The sequence below is a fragment of the Symphalangus syndactylus genome, chromosome 1 (genome assembly GCF_028878055.3).
Source record: "Symphalangus syndactylus isolate Jambi chromosome 1, NHGRI_mSymSyn1-v2.1_pri, whole genome shotgun sequence".
Lineage (NCBI taxonomy): Eukaryota > Metazoa > Chordata > Mammalia > Primates > Hylobatidae > Symphalangus > Symphalangus syndactylus.
In genome coordinates, this window is record NC_072423.2 from 102,498,069 (window position 1) to 102,519,764 (window position 21,696).

The window sequence follows — 21,696 nt, forward strand, 5'->3', positions numbered from 1 at the left end:
GTAATCCCAGCTACTCGGGAGGCTGAGGCAGGAGAATCGCTTGAACCCGGGAGGCAGAGGTTGCGGTGAGCCGAGATCACACCATTGCACTCCAGCCTGGGCAACAAGAGCGAAACTCTGTCACACACACACACACACAAAAAAAAAAAAAAAAAGAAAAAAAAGAAGAAGAAGAAGAAAAATGAAGTCCAAATCCAATGAAAACATTTAAATAAGAAACAAAAATGAGTCCTGTAGGAGTCTGGTGACCCTTGGTTATCAGCCCATATTCAAGAGTGGAGCACCAAAAGTTGACTGGAACCTCTGGGTGAGTGCCCTGGGGTTTATCTACTGTGGGCTTTATTTTATCAGATGACCCTACGCAGCTGTTTTACTGGACAAACCTTTAGTTCTTTCCTCTTAGGCTGGACAGATTCCCCTAAAACAATCTTCTAATACCCTGCCTGAAAAGTCTGAAGCCTGACTGCCAGAATTCTGGGAGTTGAGACGAAGAAGGAAGCTAGGGAGGGAGTGGGGTCCTCATATATATTATGTACATGTTTTCAAATGTGCCTGCATTTCCCAGCCTAAAGACTGTTTGACTCTCTCCAGAAAATAAACTTACAGTTTTTTGCTAGAGGGAGGAGGGCAGGCATAAGTTGTACGGACATGGGAGATTTGGGGATCTGACTGCTTCTTAAACAGACATGCAACTCCTTGACCTTCACCCCACTCTGGGGGCAGCACCTGGTAATGCCAATGCTGGAACCTTCCAGGGGTTCTGTGATGTAAATTGAGACCCAATGAGATTATCTGCTTCCCATCTCAGAATTCTGCCTTCCTACATTTGCTTAATCAGTTAGCTCTCACCCACTGGATTTTCAGCTTAAAGTGTTTTATTGTGGTTTTTTCTTCTCCTGTTCTGTTTGTCCTTCAGAGTGTGTTTGTGTATATAAACAATCCACTGTTATTCTAGACTGATTTGGGGAGGGAGGAAAAGTAAATACAGGTACTCAATCTACTATCATTTTCCACATTATTTAAAACTTTTAGTCTTTTCTTTTTTTTTTTTTTTAGAAAGAGACAGGTCTCACTATGCACTTGAACTCCTGGTTGCAAGTAATCCTCCCACCTCAGCCTGCCTCTCGAGTAGCTGGGACTGTGAGTTTATTTTTTAAACATAAAAAGCAAAGCATGAGATCGGCATTTTAATTTAATGAGCAAAGTCACTTTCAAAGAGTAGTACTATTCTAGACTTATGCTTATATTAGAGCAGTCCAGTGGCATGTGTATTGATCGAGGGTAAGGTCTAAAGAGAAGGGCATCTTGAATTCAGAAAAGGATGTAATCTAAACCATTAAATTGGGGAAACCTAACTAAGATTGTTCCATTCTGTATTTTTCAGACAACAATGATGCAGCCAAATGAAGACCTTAAACTTGATACTGGAAAAAATGAAAAGGTTGGCAGATAATTCTAAATTGCCCATTTCTCAAATATAATTATGAAAATATGTCAGAGCATACACGGAGTAAATTTTCTATCACAGCATAATTCATTTCCAAATAAGATAATCAAATTTCACATCATTTGCCTCATTTATACAGTTAGGCTTTATCTAATAGCAGTTTCTTTTTTAGCTGAATAAAATGCATACATATGAAGAAAGTATATCACTTAGCTATTGCACATCCAAGCTAATCACTTTATTTTTTGGTTCAAGGACATAATGAATTAAATCAAGGGTAGGCTGGGCACAGTGGCTCATGCCTGTAATCCCAGCACTTTGGGAGACCAAGGCAAGTGGATTACCTGGGGTCAGGAGTTAGATACCAGCCTAACCAACATAGCAAAACCCCATCTCTACTAAAAATACAAAAACTAGTCAGGCATGGTGGTACATGACTGTAATTTCAGCTCTTCAAGAGGTTGAGGCACAAGAATCGCTTGAACCCAGGAGGGAGAGGTTGCAGTGAGCCACGATGACACCACTGCACTCCAGCCTGGGTAATGGAGTGAGACTCTGTCTCAAAAATAAATAAATAAATAAATAATAAATAAAGGGTAATATATTACCCAAAACACAACTGATGTATCTTTCCTGAAACTACTTTATGAAGTTGCAGAAGATCATCTCATTTATGTGTGTGTATGCTAAGTTATCACTTAATGTTGTCTATAGGTTCTTACAAACTGGGACTTTAAGCAAAATGAATAACAAGACTAATTTTTTTTTTTTTTTTTTTTTTTTTTGAGATGGAGTCTCGCTGTCACCCAGGCTGGAGTGCAGTGGCGCAATCTCGGCTCACTGCAAGCTCCGCCTCCCGGGTTCACGCCATTCTCCTGCCTCAGCCTCTCCGAGTAGCTGGGACTACAGGCGCCCGCCACCACGCCCGGCTAATTTTTTTTTTTGTATTTTTAGTACAGATGGGGTTTCACCATGGTCTCGATCTCCTTACCTCGTGATCCGCCCGCCTCGGCCTCCCAAAGTGCTGGGATTACAAGCGTGAGCCACCGCGCCCGGCCTGCCAACAAGACTAATTTTACCATAGGCTAATTAATTAATTAATTTTATTTATTTATTTTTAGACAGAGTTTCGCTCTTGTCACCCAGGCTAGAGTGCAATGACACAATCTCGGCTCACTGCAACCTCTGCCTCCTGGGTTCAAACAATTCTCCTGCCTCAGCCTCCCAAGTAACTGGGATTATAGGTGCCCGCCACCATGCCTGGCTAATTTTTGTATTTTTAGTAGAAATGGGGTTTCCCCATGTTGGCCAGGCTGGTCTCAAACTCCTGATCTCAAATGACTCACCCGCCTCAGCCTCCCAAAGTGCTGGAATTACAGGCGTGAGCCACCACGCCCAGCCAGGCTAATTTATATAAACAAGAATTAACTTCCTACAGCATATTTCTGGTCAAAAAACATCAGCAAACTTCTAAAGACTTAAAACATGTCTAATAATAAACAATGAAATAAATATTACCTATATATAATTTAAGAAAGATTAATAAAAACAAGACAATTATTATTTGGGAGGGTAGCTGTTGTTAACTTGGTGTATTTTTGCACTTAACATTCATTACTTAAAGCAATTATATAGATATTAAAATGTAATTAAATAATCCAGAAGAAATGGAAAATTACTTAAGCAATTATAATGCTTAGCATTGGTGAGATTTTGCCAACTTAACAAGATAATTATTTACGCCATGTTTCCAGTTTAGGGTCTCAGGTGGCCGGAGCCCATCCCATGTCAGGGTGCACTCACACACACCCACACTCACATGGGGACTATGCAGACATGCCGGTTCACCTAACCTGTATGTCTTTGGGACATGGGAAGAAACTGGAGTACCCAGAGAAAACCCATGTAGACATGGACAGAACGTGCAAACTCCATTCACACAGTGGCCTTGGTCGTGGATAGATTTATTTTTTTCTCATCAACATTACAACCAAACAATGTTGAACAAAACAGTGTTATCTGAGAACCTGCTGTCTTAGCCCGGGATATGGTTACGCAGGCACAGAAAAAATGTCTGGGAGAACTCACACCAACTGCTTAACAATAACCATTTCTAGGAGTGGGTTGGTTCATTAATTTTTATTTCTCTACTGTGAAATGTTTACAGTGTTCATTTACTACTTTTTTTTCAATTAAAGAAAGAAAATTGCTTTTGTTTATCAAACTGATTGTATATGGATCAAGGATTTTTAAAATACCATTACCCAGTATCGACAGATTTGCCTGCACTACCGCATAGCAGCAGCCCCAGCTGAGTCCACATCACTCAGAAAGGAGTCACATCTGACATAATTGGATTCAAATCCCAATATTCTGGCTCCTTTTCTTTCATTGTGGGGATGTGAGAATGAATTTCATAAAGTATCTGTTTTGAACTTTGTGGCTTCCAAGCTTCAACCAATCCATTTTGTCAAGCTTCATTTCACTTTTTTAAATGTATTGCTCTGCCCAGACATCCCATCAGTTCTTTCAAACTGTCAGGTGAAACAAAGAGCTCTTTTGCCAACAGCTGCAATTATAATGTCCCTGCTATGTCAGACAGACCGGAAGTGGTTTTCCTGCCCTAAGTTTAAGATCTCACAAAAAAAAAAATTCCTAAAGGTACTCAGACTATGCAACATATGTGTTATTTTAAAACCCCGTCTCTTAAAAAAGATTATTCAAGAGACACTTACTTTCTCTTTCAGCTTTCTCCTAGAATTTCTAAACTGCTTACCAATTACAGAATAGAAAATTTAGAACTCCAATGGCTAATTAGAACGGAGGGAAAAAAATACTACACATGGAATAATAAAGTCTCTAAGCCACTGATTTCCTAGACACCTCCACACTGATGACTTCAAGCCAGGATGCCTCATCATCTCACTTTCGCTACCTTCCTCTTTAACATGCCCTATGGATTCCCTTCTTGAGTTCCTTATAGAAGGAGAAGAGAACAAGGCAGCCAGCAGAGGAGTCCCCAGAGTTCCATGCACAACTGCAGAGTGAAAATGGAAAGGGGAGCCCAGCCACCGTGGCTCACACCTGTAGTCCCAGCATTTTGGGAGGCCAAGGTGGGTGGATCACCTGAGGTCAGGAGTTCGAGACCAACCTGGCCAACATGATGAAACCCCCATCTCTACTGAAGATACAAAAAAATTAGCCAGGCATGATGGTGGGCGCCTGTAATTCCAGCAACTTGGGAGGCTGAGGCAGGAGAATCACTTGAACCCGGGAGGTGGAGGTTGCAGTGAGCACGATCTCAGCTCACTGCACTCCAGCCTGGACAACAGAATGACACTGTCTCAAAACAAAAAAAAAAGAAGAAAGAAAATAGAATGCAGGGAATGATTCCCAAATTGGGATTTAGAGCCCAAAATTATATGACAAACTATATTACAGTTTCAAGAAAACTAGCTTTTATCTGGAGAGAAAACTTTCTTTTTTTTTTTTTTTTTTTTTTGAGACAGAGTCTCGCTCTGTCGCCCAGGCTGGAGTGCAGTGTGCGATCTCGGCTCACTGCAAGCTCCACCTCCTGGGTTCACGCCATTCTCCTGCGTCAGCCTCCCGAGTAGCTAGGACTACAGGCGCCGGCCACCACACCCTGCTAATTTTTTGTATTTTTAGTAAAGACAGGGTTTCACCATGTTAGCCAGGATGGTCTCTATCTCCTGACCTCGTGATCCACCCGCCTCGGCCTCCCAAAGTGCTGGGCTTACAGGCGTGAGCCACCATGCCTGGCGAAAAACTTTCAACCTCAATCTGTTCATCGCTCCTTACTTCCAACATCAGATCTTAATGATCTGCAAATTGCCTTCAACCATATTCCAGTCAGTATCCTAGGGAGTTCTAAGCTTTCAACAGACCCTCAATTTGTCTCAACCCCCTGCTGTCCCCTGGAGTACAGTAAAGTCTCTCCAAGGTCAACAATGGGCAATAAAATTCTAATTACAAAACATTTGTGCTATAAGAGACCTCAGAAGTCATCTAGTTCAACCCCTTTATTTCAGCGGCGAAAGTGAAACCCAAGAGAAGAAATGATGGACTCGGCCGGGTGCAGTGGCTCACGCCTGTAATCCCAGCACTTTGGGAGGCCGAGGTGGGTGGATCACGAGGTCAGGAGATCAAGACCATCCTGGCTAACACGGTGAAATTCCGTCTCTACTTAAAATACAAAAAATTAGCCGGGCATGGTGGTGGGCGCCTTGTAGTCCCAGCTGCTCAGGAGGCTGAGGCAGGAGAATGGCGTGAACCTGGGAGGTGGAGCTTGCAGTGAGCAGAGATGATCACACCACTGCACTCCAGCCTGGGTGACAGAGCAACTCCATCTCAAAAAAAAAAAAAAAAAAAAAGAAAAGAAAAAGAAATGATGGACTCAAGGTCTCAACACTGGAAGGGGCAGGGCCTGGGTTCCTTCTCAAGTCTAAGGAACAGAGACTGAGTTCTTTCTCTCTCTGCCCAGTTCCCAACATTTCAACAGCCTGCTTCTTTCTCTTCGTTGTATGCTGTCTCCCTACATGGCTGCTAATTTGATGTTGCATTTAAAATAAGGTGGTGATTTTTCTTCATTGTTTCCACAAAATATGCTCACTATAAAAAGTCTGGCAGCCTGGCCAACATAGTGAAACCCCGTCTCTACTAAAAATACAAAAATTAGCCGGGTGTGGTGGCGCGTGTCTGTAATCTCAGCTACTCGGGAGGCTATGGCAGGAGAATCGCTTGAACCCAAGAGGCAGAGATTGCAGTGAGCCAAGATCATGCCAGTGCACTCCAGTTTGGGTGACAAGGCGAGACTCCGTCTCAAAAAAAAAAAATGTTTAGAAAATGCAGCTTTTGCCTGGCGCGGTGGCTCATGCCTGTAATCCCAGAACTTTGGGAGGCCGAGGCAGGCAGATCACGAGGTCAGGAGATCGAGACCATCCTGGCTAACACGGTGAAACCCCGTCTCGACTAAAAAAACAAAAAATTAGCTGGGCGTGGTTGTGGGCGCCTGTAGTCCCAGCTACTCAGGAGGCTGAAGCAGGAGAATGAGGTGAACCCGGGAGGTGGAGATTGCAGTGAGCCAAGATCGCACCACTGTACTCCAGCCTGGGCAACAGAGTGAGACTCCGTCTCAAAAAAGAAAAAGCAGCTTTTTTCTGTTTTTCCGCTTACATAGCCTACATGTGCTTGTTTGTGGAGAACTTGGAAAGTACAGAATGTTAAACAAAACAAAACAAAAAAAACAGAAAAAGACATAACCTATAATTCCGCCACCTGGGGCTCACCATTAACATTTTGGCATATTTACTTGCAATACTGTTTTCCAAACATTTCTTGTAATTATATTATATGGCATATATAATTTTGCATTCTGCTTTTTTTCACTTAGACATGTTCCTATTGGACTCAGACAACTCTGCATATGTGTATTATATTTCTCTTTCTTCAGCGGGAACTCATTGATCTGTCAAAAGGGTAATTGGACACTGAAAATCATGGTCACAGTTTTATTCTGAGGTTTGAGTCTTTTTGGTCTGTTTTATGGATATTGTTTTAAATTATTTCACTGCCAAAAAGCTGTATGTGCTTTCTTCTGTTTGTTTGCTTGAATCCAGTAAAACCTCCCACTGAAATGATGTCTGGCCATATTCTGCCCAACACAAGCCAACATCAATATATGGGGATATTTGCATTTGAAATAAGATGCACTTTGAAAGTCCCCATTTTAAAAGGTAAAATTACACTGAAGCAAGAATAAAATTCACTATATTAAAAAGGCTGTAAGTGAAGAGTTGCGGAGAAACCTTATCACCCCAAAGTATGAGTAAATGAGAGATAAAACTCTCCTCCCCACCCTCTATTCTTAGAGGCTAAGTCTAGGCAATTTCAATTTCAAAAATATTTCTCCCACAAATTCTTACTCAGCCTGGCTGAATGACATTGTACAAAGATCACTCCCCCTTTATGCTCAAGCAAAGGTTTGCTTGAGCATAAAGGCAGAAACAGTTAGTAGGCCCACTGTTAATTGCCAAATGCTTACACCACTGTGGAAATGTCACATGGGCCACTGTACTGGGGAGAGGCGGGCTTGAGGAGAAAATCCACTGCTGGAATAAACTGCACATTGATGCCTTATCTACAATGTCATCATAGGCCCAGCTCTTGTCTGAGTACAAAGAAGATGCTATTAAAATCCATAAATAAAACCAATTAAACCCAGTGATGAGAATCTGATCTCTGCCAATATTCTATCTGAAGACTCAAATGGGTCATACTAAAATTAAAACACAAAAAGACAATATGTGTCAAATGCATGACAAGTATGGCAATTACATAATCATCTGCAGATACTCAGGCCCCTTTCTTCAAAAGGAAAACAAGGCATTCATGCTTTCAGCAGCATTATAAATAATGTTAAAGTGTGGGCTCTACAAATACTTATTTCCTTTTTTGTTTGTTTTTTGAGACAGAGTCTCGCTCTATTGCCCAGGATGGAGTGCAACGTGGTACAATCTCGGCTCACTGCAACCTCCCCCTCCTGGGTTCAAGCGGTTCTCCTGCCTCAGCCCCCTGAGTAGCTGGGATTACAGGCGCCCATCACCACACCCAGCTAATTTTTGTATTTTTAGTAGAGACGGGGTTTCGCCATGTTGGCCAGGCTGGTCTTGAACTGACCTCAGGAGAACCACCCACCTCAGCCTCCCAAAGTGCTGGGATTACAGGAGTGAGCCACCACAGCTGGCCCAAATGCTTATTTTCTGAAGTCTGACCAACGAAACGTGGCCTTCTGAAGGAAAAGAAGTATTATGCTTCCTCCTAGTGCACAGTCCTCCTGACCTTTGTGGGCAAGATCAGAGGTCACTCAGAATGAGCGATGATGGCTAGCTCACCAATGACGGGAGCAGTCCTTTCTCTCCTGGCTGAGTCCTTTACCTCATAAGCCATGCACTCTTCCTCAGGTTTAAAGGGTTTTATGTTACCAATCAAACCTGAAGTATGACACACAAGAACGCAACAGTCTTCAGTAATCCAAGGCATTTGAAGACCCGCCTGCCAAGTGAAGACATGGCTGGTATTGGCAGGACTTCCTAAGGTGCTAAAGACCCTCTTGGACCCTTTAACCATTACCAACACTGGCTGTGTTTCTAGATGAAGACCTTGCAGCTCATGCTTCTTCCCATTATGGCCCTCACGTTAGGAACATTTAAAACAATGGGATTTCTAACTACATATTTAGGATAAAAAAGTTAAACAGAAAAAGGTTGAGTCTCTCAGTTACTGCTGCATGTTGATCTGCAGAGCTGATATGTAGCCTAGTTCAATGAAGAGATTCAGAGTCCCAGCTCCACCTAAGTGAGCAACGCTAGCAATCCACGCAATCATTCCTCATCTGTTAAAAGGAGATATTACGTCAGCCTCCTATGACTGTGGTAAGCATACAATGGTACTTGGTTGCAAGGGCAAGGTGACTATTAATTATAAATCACATGTTGATTCCCAAAAGTTTATTTTTGGGAATACTTTACATCATCTGTGTAAAGTATGAATTTATTTTCTTTGACAGGGAAATGTGCTAATTTCTTGTTTTTGATATTGCTATTTCCAACCAGTTTTTTTTTTTTTTTTCTTTTTTGAGACGGAGTTTCACTCTTATTGCCCAGGCTGGAGTGCAATGGCGTGATCTGGGCTCACCACACCCTGTGCCTCCCAGGTTCAAGTGATTATCCTGCCTCAGCCTCCCAAGTAGCTAGGATTATAGGCATGCACCACCATGCCTGGCTAATTTTGTATTTTTAGTAGAGATGGGGTTTCTCCATGTTGGTCAGGTGGTCTTGAACTCCTGACCTCAGGTGATCCACCCACCTCAGCCTCTCCAAGTGCTGGGATTATAGGCGTGAGCCACCGTGCCCGGACTCCAGCCAGTTTTTTAGACACCCCAAGTAATCAATGTGTGTAATTAGAATTTCAAAACATTTACCTGTAAGCTGTTGTTAAGCAAATCAAAGTCACTGTATCTTCTAACAATCTGTAAGAGACAAGAAGTAGTGTTTTGATTCAGTAAAGACTATCTCTTTTCATTTCTTTATTTAATATGTATTAGTATTAGTAATATTGGCATTCTAGAGCTCAGGCACTTGTGCTAAGGGTAGTAGGGCTTATACCTGGTGCTTAACTGTTTAACATGACAAGCCTAGAAAACAGACTTAGCAGTGCCAAGCGTCGGCTGGGCCATGGGAAACTGGTTAATACCTGTCAAATTCACAAGATGCCAAGAGATAAGTGAGAATATTTGTTTTTAGGGCAAACAGCCCTTCAAATGTCTTTCTTATTAACCAGGCACCTAGAAAGATGAATGACTTAAAAAAAAAAAAAAAGTTGTACTGAGCATGGAATCAAAGCAAGAGGAAATGGACAGTTTTGAGGCCATTTCACCTTTGTCCTGTGTCAAACTTCCCCCAGGTGAGCTCCCACCACCCTGGAGACTGGACTGCATTGCAGGCAGAGCTGCCACACCTCGCCCTGATTCCCCAGGGTTCCCCCTCTTGACAGACAGTCCACCTTCCATTGTCTACACATTCTTTCTCAGTTGTATTGATGCCATTGATTAGGCTATAGTCAAATTCTACTAGTTCTTCAGGCCCTGATCAAGAAAATAATTTTGGTTTGAAATAGTTTGACTTTAACCTTTATTGGTGATTTTCAAATGTTAATGTGCAGGAAAGTATTACCTGGATATCACCTAGAATCCTACTGGGGCTCAGAAAATGATATCCCAGTATGGTACTTTGGCATGCTAAGCACTTTGAACTAAAGGAGATTAGAAGGCCTCAGAAATGGGCTGGGCACAGTGGCTTGTGACTGTAATCCCAGCACTTTGGGAGGCTAAGGCGGGTGGATCACCTGAGGCCAGGAGTTCGAAACCAGCCTGGCCAACATGGAGAAACACATCTCTACTAAAAATACAAAGATTAGCTGGGCATGGTGGTGAGCACCTGTAGTGTCAGCTACTGGGGAGGCAGAGGCACTAGAATCGCTTGAGCCTGGGAGGCAGATTGCAGCAAGCAGAGATCGCTCCACTGCATTCCAGCCTGGGCAACAGAATGAGACTCTGTCTAAAAAAAAAAGAAGGGTTCACAAATGAGTTATTCTTTCTGGTCTTCTGCCCTCCTGTCTCTAGCCCCTCTACCTCTCACAAAGTAAGCCATAAAACCTAGAGGTTGCTCTCTCCCTTCTCCCTTGAGGACACTCATTCTAAAGGGGTCCTGCCCCATACCCAGGAGGAAGGCAGGCTACACGGACAGACCAAGAAGAACAGACAGGGCCAGGCACAATGGCTCATACCTATAATCCCAGCACTTTGGGAGACCAAGGCAGGAGGATCCCTTGAGCTTAGGAGTTAAAGACCAGTCTGGGCAACATAATGAGACCCCTTTTCTACAAAACTAAAAATTAAAAAAAGAAGAACAGACAAGGCCAGGCACGGTGGCTCATGCCTACAATCCCAGCACTTTGGGAGGCTAAGGCAGGAGGATTGCTTGAGCTCAGGAGTTCAAGACCAGCCTGGGCAACATGGCCAAACCCCATCTCTATAAAAAATACAAAAAAATTAGTTGGGCGTAGTGGTACCTGCCTGTAGTTCCAGCTACTCAGGAGGCTGAAGTGGGAGGATCACTTGAGCCCAGGAGGTCGAGGCTGCAGTGAGCTGTGATCACGCCACTGCACTCCAGTCTGGGCAACAGAGCAAAACCCTATCTCAAAAAATAAAAATAAAAATAAAAACATAAAGAAATTGTTTGTTCAATCACATTCTACATGGCTATCCATTCTTCATCAAATCAAGCATAAAAATGGACAGTTTTCCCCAGGTCTTTGGGTCTTCATTTATGGAAGTTCCTGTGTCACATAAAACTTTGATTGGCCAGGTGTGGTGGCTCACGCCTATAATCCCAAAACTTTGGGAGGCTGAGGCAGGCAGATCATGAGGTTAGGAGATTGAGACCATCCTGGCTAACACAGTGAAACCCCGTCTCTACTAAAAGTACAAAAAAATTAGCTGGGCATGGTGGCAGGCACCTGTAGTCCCAGTTACTCGGGAGGCTGAGGCAGGAGAATGGTGTGAACCCAGGAGGCGGAGCTTGCAGTGAGCTGCTGAGATCATGCCACTGCACTCCAGCCTAGGCGACAGAGTGAGAATACGTCTCAAAAAAAAAAAAAAAGCTTTTATTAAATAAATTTGTTACGCTTTTCCCTTATTAATCTGTCTTTTGTTATAGGAGTGTTGGCCATAACCTTTACCATGGGTGAAGAAAGGTATCACACCTCTCCGCCCCTACAACCCCACCCATTGAAAATCTAATCAGTAGGTCTAGGATGGGGCCCAAGAGTCTACATTTTTGTTGAGTACCCCTGGGTTTCTAATGCATTGGATCTAGAAAACTGCACCAAGGGTTGATCTTTCTGGTAGGACACTGCTGTTGACCCTGTTTGCCAAATATACATCAAAAAGTTAAATATAAGGTCATCCCTGATAAGAGCCAAGAAGCAAAAGATCATAGAGTGGTTAACCACAGAGAACGAGCAAATTCCAACTCTATTCTGCCAATGATCTGTGACCTCAGAAGTTACTTACTTCACAAATGTAAAATGAGGACGATACTACCACATAGGACATTTTTAAAAGGTTAAGTGAATTAATGTGCTTAAACCAGTGAACACTTGATACATGCTCGATAGATGTTAAATATAATAATTATTCAAACAAACAGTAGTTTGAAATTTCAGGCAAAGAAAAGACCAAGTTTGGACAACTGCGTGTAAGAGGCTGCTTAAGGTAGAAGGTTAAGGTTTGAGCTGGGCTGTGAAGGAGCAGGTAAGATTTTTGGGAGAGAAGAAGGGTTGCGGCGAGGTGGAGGTGGTAATTATAATTACTAAAACAGGAAAGAAAGGGCCCCTATGCAGAATTCAGCCACCCTCTGTAAGTCAACTTGGATGGGAAGGACCTCTCGATCTGTCCAGGAATTCTTTTCTCTCTGAGGCCACCACTGAAGAAAGCAGAGCCTGGGGCACCAAGAAGACCCTCCCCTAGAGACAATGAGGGAGCTAGCACCAGAAGCTGCCCATGAGTGGACCTGAGATCCATGAAGTGTAGTGGCCCAAACTGTATAATAGCCAAGACTCAATCTCACCTTTCTACCTGGTAGAATGAACTCAAACCATAGCTACTGGGGAGGAGGTGTGAATTTCTAGAAAGAAAACAAGAAATTTGCATACACTATTTGCTCTGGGTTGAGGTGGGGAACAAATTCCTAGATACACTCCATAGTAATATCAATCATACACAATTTAACCAAACAACTGGGGACAGGAAAGACTCTTATCATACTTGTCTTAAAGCTAAAGATTTATAGCTAAAAGAAACATGATTTATATTTATGCATGTTCTGATTTTTCCAGACTTTTAGATGCCCCAAGTCAGGGTTTTAGTCATGCATTTAAATATTTTTCTAATTGACCAAAAAAAAAAAAAAAATGCTTACCTGCCAGCTGTTTTCCACAGAAATTCCTCTTTGCACTCGAATAATATATTCCTTAAAAAGAGAAGGGAAAAATAGCCTCAGTTATAAAACCCCCAAATCAAGGAATCAAAAATAAGTTTTAAAAAATCAGATAAAATAGACTTCAGAGCAAGGAAAATTACCAGAGACAGAAAGAAAGGGACATTACATAAAAACAAAAGGGTAATCTACCAGGAAGACATAGCAATCCTAAATGTATATGCATCAAACAACAGAGCTGTAAAATATGTGAGGCAAAAAACTGATAAAACTGAAAGAAGTGACAGACAAATCCAAAATTATATTTGAAGACTTCAATACTCCTCTGTTAGGAATTGATAGAACAACTAAACAGAACACCAACTAGGATATAGAAGAACTTAACAATATCATCGGCCAACGGGATTTAATTAGCATTTATAGAGCACTCCATCCAGTAACAGCAGAATACACATTCTTTCCAAGTCATCATGCATATCATAGACCAATACAGATCATATCCTGAGCCATAAATCTCAAAATATTTAAAAGAACGAAAATCATACAAACTAGAAATCAGTAAGATTGGTAACAGGAAAATCTCCACAACAGTTGGAAACTAAACAACATACTTCTAAATAATCCATGTTTTAAAGACAAAATCTCAATGGAAATTAAAAAATATATACATTGAACTGAAAGAAAATACGCATATCAAAATCTGTGGGACATGTCAGCTAACATAGCACTGAGAGGGAAATTTAAGCACTAAACGCTTATATTAGAAAAGAGAAAAACTGTCAAATCAATAACCTAAACTTCACCTCAAGAACCTAGAAAAAGAAGAGCATAATAAACTCAAAGCAAGCAGAAGAAGGAAAAATAAAGAGCAGAAATCAATAAAATTGAAAACAAAGAAATAGAGAAAAGTCAAGAAATAAAAAGCTGATTATTTGAAAAGACCAATAAAATTGACAAAATAAAGATAAGACATGTATTATTAATATCAAGAATGAACTAGGATACCACTACAGACTGTGCAGATATCAAATGGATAAGGGAATGCTATGAATGATTCTACATATATCAATTTGACAACTTAGATGAAATGGACCACTTCCTCAGGAACACTAAATACCACAACTCACTCAATATGAAATACATAATTTGATCTTTATAATGATTTTTTTTTTTTTGAGACCGAGTCTCACTCTGTCGCCCAAGCTGGAGTGCAGTGGCACGATCTCAGCCCACTGCCACTTCCGCCTCCTGGGTTCAAGCAATTCTCCTGCTTCAGCCTCCCGAGTAGCTGGGATTACAGGTGCCTGCCGCTACGCCCGGCTGATTTTTGTGCTTTTAGTGGAGATGGGGTTTCACCATATTGGCCCGGCTGGTCTCGAACTCCTAACCTCAAGTAATCCGCCCACCTCGGCCTCCCAAAGTGCTGGGATTACAGGCGTGAGCCACTGCGCCCAGCCTATAATGATTTATAATTAAATTCATAACTAAAAAACTCCCCCCCAAATATGCATCAAGGCCCAATGGTTTCACTAGAGAATTCTACTAAGTGTCTTAAGAAGAATCAACACCAATTCTCTACAAACTCTTCTAAAACACAGAAGAGGAAGGAACACTTCCCAATTCACTTGATGAAGTCAGTATTACCCAGATCCCAAAACCAAAGACAGTGCAAAAAAAGAGAACTACAGATCAATACCATTCACAAACATAGGCTCAAAAATCCTTACCAAAATATTAGTAAATTGAATTCAGCAATTTATAAAAAGAATTATATACCATGACCAAGTGGGGCTCATTTTAGGGACTCAAGGCTGGTTCACCATTCAGAAACCGATCGATGTAATCTGCCATATTAACAGGCTAATCAAGAAAAATCACATGATCATATCAAATGATGCAGAAAAAGCATCTGGCAAAACTCAACATCCTTTCACGATAAAAACTTTTAGAAAAATAGGAATAGAGGACACTTTCTTAAGTTGATGAAAAGGTTCTACAAAAAACCTACAGCTGGCATACTTAATGGTGGAAGACTCAATATTTTCCCCTAAGATCAGGAACAAGGCAAGGCAATGTGTTCTCCTACTCAACAAACTACTGGAAGATATAGCCAGTGTAGTAAAAATAGTAAAAGAAATAAATGGCATACAGATCAAAAGGAAGAAATAAAACTGTTCCTATTTTTAGACAACATGATAGTCTATGTAGAAAATCCCTAGGGATCTACAAAAAAACTGGAATTAATAAATTCTTAGGCCAGACTCAGTGACTCATGCCGGTAATCTCAGCACTTTAGCAGGCTGAGGTGGGAGGACTACTTGAGTCCAGGCGTTTAAGACTAGCCCAGGCAAAACAGCAAGACCTCATCTCTACAAAAATAAAAAAATTAGCCAGGCATGGTGGCACATGCCTGTAGTCCCAGGAGGGACTCAGGAGGCAGAGGGAATGCTTGAGCCTGGAAGGTCATGGCTGCCGTGAGCCATGTTGGCACCCACGCTCCAGCCTTGGCAAAAGAGAGAGACCCCGTCATTAATTAATTACCTGAGTTCAACAAGGCCACAGAATACAGTATACAAATATCAATTGTGTATCTATATACTAGAAATGAACATATATAGATATAAATTAGAAATACAATGCCATTTACAATTACTCAAAAAAAAATACTTGGAGGGAAATCTAAAACATGTATAGTACTTCTATGTCGAAAACTACAAACCACTGATAACGGAAATCAAAGCTCTGAATAAACGAATAGAAATAAAGATTTCAATTATCCCTAAATTGATATACATGTTTAAAACAAATCCTATTAAAAAGTTTTTTTTCCAAATATAGGCAAGATTATTCTAAAATGTAGATGGGGCCAAGTCAGCGGCTCATGACTATATTCCGAGCATTTGGGGAGGCCAAGGCGGGAGGATCGCTTGAGCTCAGGAGTTCAACCAACCTGGGCAACATGGTGAAACTACATCTCTACAAAATATAAAAAAATTAATTAGCCAGGCATGGTGGTATGCACTTGTAGTCCCAGCTACCAGGAAGCTGAGGAAGGAGAATTGCTTGAGCCTGGGAGGCTGAAGCTGCAGTGAGCCAAGATCATGCCACTGCACTCCAGCCTGGGCAAGAGAGCAAGACCTTGTCTCTAAATAAATAAATAAATAAATAAAATATGAGCAATCAGTCTACCTGATGTCAAGACTATTACATCAATACAGTAATCAAGACTGTGTAGTGTCGGTGGAGGCATAAACATATACGTCACTGGAAGACAACAGAGAACCCAGAAATAATTCCATATAAGTATGCCTAATTAAATTTTTGATGAAAGTGCAAAGGCAATTCAATAGAGGAATGATAGCCTTTTCAACAAATGGTGCCAGAGCAATTGGACACTCAGCAATGAAATGAACCTCAACCTAAGATTCATGTGTTGTATTACTTTCACGTGTCAGAGCAATTGGACACTCAGCAATGAAATGAACCTCAACCTAAGATTCATGCATTGTATTCACACATTGTACTACCAAAATGAATTATGTACTTAAATGTAAAATGTAAAACTGTAAGACTTTTAGGAAAAAAAATAGGAGAGAAAAATCTGGGATCCAGGTTTAGGCAATGAGTTCTTGACAGCAAAAGTATGATCTAGGTAAGGGAAAAATTGGACTTCACCAAAATTAAAAACATTTTTCTATGAAAGAACAAACATTTTAAAAAAATCCAATCAGAAAATGGGCAAATGTTAAGAATACATTTCACTGAAGAGGATATACAGATGGCATACATGAAAATATATTCAACATTACTAGCCCTCAGGGAAATGCAAATTAAGGCCACTATACACCTATCAGAATGGCTTAAATAAAAAACAGTAATAACACCAAATCCTGGCTAGGATACAGAAAAACTGAATCACTCATACATTGCAGATGGGACTATAAAATGGTACAGCTACTCCAGAACAGTTTGGAAGTTTCTTTAAAAACTACATATGCAACTACCATACAACCCAGCAACTGTATTCCTAGACATTTATTCCAAAGAAATGAAAACTTATATTCACATAAGAATTTATACACAAATGTTCATAGCAGCTTTATTAGTAAAAGCCTCAAAGTGGAAACAAGACAGATGTCCTTCAATAGGTGGTTAAATTCTGCTATATCCATACCATGGAATACTACTCAAGCAAAAAAAGAACTATTAATATACACAATAACTTGGATGGATCTCCAGAGAATCATGCTGAGTGGAAAAAAAAAATCTTGAAAGGTTATATACTGTACAATTCTATGTATATAACATTCTTGAAGTGACAAAATTATAGAGATGGAGAAGAGATTAATGGTTACCTGGAGTTAAGGCTGGGGTAGTGAGATGGGCGTCAGAGGGAAGCAGTGTGGCTACAGAAGAGCAAAGTGAGGAATGCTCGTAATAATGGAAGTGTTCTCTATCATGACTGTATCACTGTCAATATCCTGGTTATAATATTGTACTATAGGTTTGCAAGATGTTACCACTGGATAAAATTGAGTAAAGGGAATATGGGATCTCTCTGCATTTTTTTGTTTTTGTTTTTGAGACAGAGTCTTGCTCTGTCGCCCAGGCTGGAGTGCAGTGGTACAATCTCAGCTCACTGCAACCTCCGCCTCCCGGGTTCAAGTGATTCTCCTGCCTCAGCCTCTCAAGTAGCGGGGATTACAGGTGCGCGCCAACACGTCTGGCTAATTTTTGTATTTTTAGTAGAGATGGGGTTTCGCCACCTTGGCCCGGCTGGTCTCTAACTCCTGACCTCAGGTGATCTGCCCACTTCGGCCTCCCAAAGTGCCAGGATTACAGGCGTGAACCACCGCGCCCAGCCAAAATGAGAAGTTTTAATAGCTTCCCCAGGTAGTAATTATTAAGTAGGCATAAAACACAGACCTAGAGCTGTCTCCAGTTTATACACACAGGACATTACGATGAAAGTATAAATTAAATCATAAAGAATGTTATTGTTTCCTCAAATGTTCAGAACTGTTTTATTAACTTTTTTTTTTTTTTCAGTCGGGGTCTCACTTTGTTGCCTAGGCTGGAGTACAATGGTGCAATCTCAGCTCACTGTAACCTCCACCTCCCGGGTTCAAGTAACCCTCCTGCCTCATCCTCCCAAGTAGCTGGGACCACAGGCATGCACCAACACCCTCGGCTAATTTTTGTATTTTTTTTTTTTTTTTTTTTTTGAGACGGAGTCTTTCTCTGTCCCCCAGGCTGGAGTGCAGTGGCGCGATCTCGGCTCACTGCAAGCTCCGCCTCCCGGGTTCACGCCATTCTCCTGCCTCAGCCTCCCAAGTAGCTGGGACTACAGGCGCCCGCCAACACGCCCGGCTAATTTTTTTTGTATTTTTAGTAGAGACGGGGTTTCACTGTGTTAGCCAGGATGGTCTCGATCTCCTGACCTTGTGATCCGCCCACCTCGGCCTCCCAAAGTGCTGGGATTACAGGCTTGAGCCACCGCGCCCGGCCATTTTTGCATTTTTTGTAGAGACGGCGTTTCACCATGTTGCCCAGGCTGGTCTCAAACTCCTGGACTCAAGTGATCTGCCCACCCTGGGATTACAGGTGGGATTACAGGTATGAGCCACCGTGCCCGGCCTGGGGCTGGGATTACAGGTATAAGCCACTGCACCCAGCCTGTTTTACTAACTTTGAGTGGTATCATTTAGGCATTACTCACAGTCACTACTCAACAAATCCTTTCTACTGAATTAATTCCACTGATTTAAATAGGTTATTTAGAAAATAAAGCCAAATGAGATGTTAACCTAGTAACTACATTTTAAAATTGATCGTATTACACTATCATTCATTTATATGCTGTTTATTTGGCAAAGGCTGATAAATTCCAAATAAGCAGGAACTTCTGCCTCTCTTGGATTATGTTAAGGATGGTACATTCAACGTTCAACAATATCTCCTCAATTATTATGTACTTGGCATGGTTTTATATGGGGTTATAAACATTTCAAAACTGACTTGTGTAGTGTGACAAATCTCTCTCTCTCTTTTTATTTTTTAAAGATAAGGTGTTACTCTGTCATCCAGGCTAGAGTACAATGGCATGCAGCCTCGACCTCCTGGGCTCAAGCAGTCCTCCCACCTCAGCCTCCTGAGTGGCTGGGACTACAGGTGCGCTCCACCATCTCCAGCTAATTTTTAAATTTTTTGTAGAAACGGGGTCTCAGTATGTTGCTCAGGCTGGTCTCGAACTCCTGGCCTCCAGCAATTCTTCTGTCTCAGTCTCCCAAAGTGCTGGGATTACAGGCATGAGCTACCATGCCCAGCCTCAGGCAAATCTCTTAAGCAATATGCTAATGCAATTATTTCTTAATACATAAAGATAAAATGCTGAAAACAACTGCCAGTCTTACATTTGGAGATCAGTCCTTTAGCGTTTAAATGTTCCTGTCGTCTTAGGTTTGTTTTACTGACACATTTTCTTGGCTTTTACATTCTTATAGAAATGTAAATTGGCATGTATAATTGGGTAACTCCAAACAACTACACATAAACAAGTTTTTTTTTATGTCTAGAGGGAAAAAATGTTAAATCACAAAAATCACTTTGCGCATCCATTGCTTCGTGTATCAGAGGAATAATGTTTTTTTTGTTTTTTTTTTTTTTTTTGAGACAGAGTCTCACTCTGTGGCCAGGCTGGAGTGCGGTGGCGAGATCTTGGCTCAGTGCAACCTCTGACTCCCTAGTTCAAGCGATTCTCCCACCTCAGCCTCCCAAGTAGCTGGGATTTACAGGCACGTGCCACCATGCCTGGCTAATTTTTGTATTTTCAGTAGAGAGGGGGTTTCACCATGTTGGTCAGGATGGTCTCGATCTCCTGACCTTGTGATCCGCCCACCTTGGCCTCCCAAAGTGCTGGGATTCCAGGCGTGAGCCACTGCGCCTGGCCATCAGAGGAATAATTTTAATGTTTAAAATTCCAGCTCAATGTTGGGCACTTAGAAGCTACTAAGTAAGAATTGGCTGGTCTCCTTTATATAAACACATATAAACTACATAGCTTTGAGTTTAAAGTTTGGACATGTGTTTTTATGAAGATGTTGTTGCCAATTGTGAGCATGGATTAAGCACCTATCACGTTCCAAACCCGTGCTTTGTTCATGCTGGGGAAATGATTCTCAACAGAAAAGTGCATTCTGACGAAAAGGATACTGCGTTCCATTCCTTTCCTGTGTATAGATATAATTTAGATTAAAAAAATAAACTTGGCTATAAAACACACAATAATGTTTGGGGAAAACATTTGGCATATGGGAAGCAGTAGCAACAAGACAATGCCTGCGTCCTGATGTCAGGCTGTGACATCCCAAAATGATATCCTAGTTAATGTTTCTGCCAAGACACTCTATGTTAGGTCAGTGTTCGTAAAAGGGGGGTGATTCTGCTCAGCAGACATCTGGCAATGTCTGGAAACATTTTAGGTTGTCACAGGGGACAGGAGTGCTACCTAATAGGTAGTGGCCAGGAATGCTGCTAAATGTCCTGTAATGCACAGGAGACCCCCAGAACAAAGAACCATCTGACCCCAAATGCCAAAGTACCAAGGCTGAGAAACTGGGGATCAGGTGAGTAGAAGAGGTCACACCAGCCCATAGAGGCTTAGGATACAGGATGGAGTGGGAGTTACTTCTGCTGTCATCTGCCCTGGACCATGGCCCACTGCTATCCTACATGCAACACCATTTGTAGCATGTGCATGTCTACCTACAGGGTGCGCTTAGTTACTGGTAGCCCCAAGGCACCACCCATTGTGTTTCCCCTGTAAAGGAACATTAAGAATGAGCCTCCAGAAGTAGAGTAGGACGGTGGTTACCACAGGGTGGGAGTGGGAGTAGACCAAGAAAGAGATGATGTTGGTCGAAGGTTTCTAGTAAGACATGAAGAATATGTTGTGGTGATCTACTGCACACCATGGTGATTGTAGTCAATAATAATGCGTATTTCAAAATGACTAAAACAGTGGATTTTAAATATTCTCACCACAAAGAAATGATAACTACATGAGGTGATAATATGTTCATTGGCTTGATACAACTATTCCACAAAGTATATATAGTCATGCACTGCATAATGACATTTCAGTCACAACAGACCACAAATATCATGATGGTCCAGTAAGATTAGATTTTCTTTCTTGGTTTTTTTTTGGAGACAGAGTCTCACTTTGTCACCTAGGCTGGAGTGCAGTGGCATGATCTCACTTCACTGCAACCTCTGCTTCCCGGGTTCATATAATTCTCCTGCCTCAGCTTCCCAAGTAGCTGGGATTACAGGTGCCCACCACCAAGCCAGGCTAATTTCTGTATTTTTAGTAGAGATGGGGTTTCACCATGTTTGCCAGGCTGGTCTGGAACTCCTTACCTCAAAGTGATCCGCCCACCTCGGCCTCCCAAAGTGCTAGGATTACATACAGGTGTGAGCCACAACGCCTGGCCAAGGTCCAATAAGATTATAATGGAGCTAAAAACATTTCTAGTGCCTAGTGACATCACAGATGTCTTAACATTATAGCGCAATGGATTACTCATGTGTTTGTAGTATGGTGGTGTAAATAAACCTACTGCTTTTTATAGTTATTTCAGAGTATACTCCTTCTACTTCGAAAAGAAAGGT

General features: G+C 41.6%; 1 protein-coding gene across 29 annotated transcripts in view; it reads right to left on the minus strand.

The window, feature by feature from the left end:
* The window catches only part of PXK (PX domain containing serine/threonine kinase like), a 100,298-nt gene that overhangs the window by 55,223 nt on the left and 23,379 nt on the right, over positions 1 to 21,696 (minus strand). For 16 of the 29 annotated variants that reach the window (XM_055272787.2, XM_055272793.2, XM_055272768.2 and 13 more), the window contains exons 2-3: positions 13,006 to 13,056; positions 9,447 to 9,494 (exon numbers count right to left, since the gene is read on the minus strand). The exons of 2 other annotated variants lie outside the window; for them this stretch is intronic. In XM_055272787.2, the coding sequence (XP_055128762.1) occupies positions 9,447 to 9,494; positions 13,006 to 13,056 (99 nt within the window). The remainder of the gene's footprint in view (positions 1 to 9,446; positions 9,495 to 13,005; positions 13,057 to 21,696) is intronic. 11 more of the 29 variants (XM_055272873.2, XM_055272834.2, XM_055272815.2 and 8 more) reach the window with 2 other exon arrangements.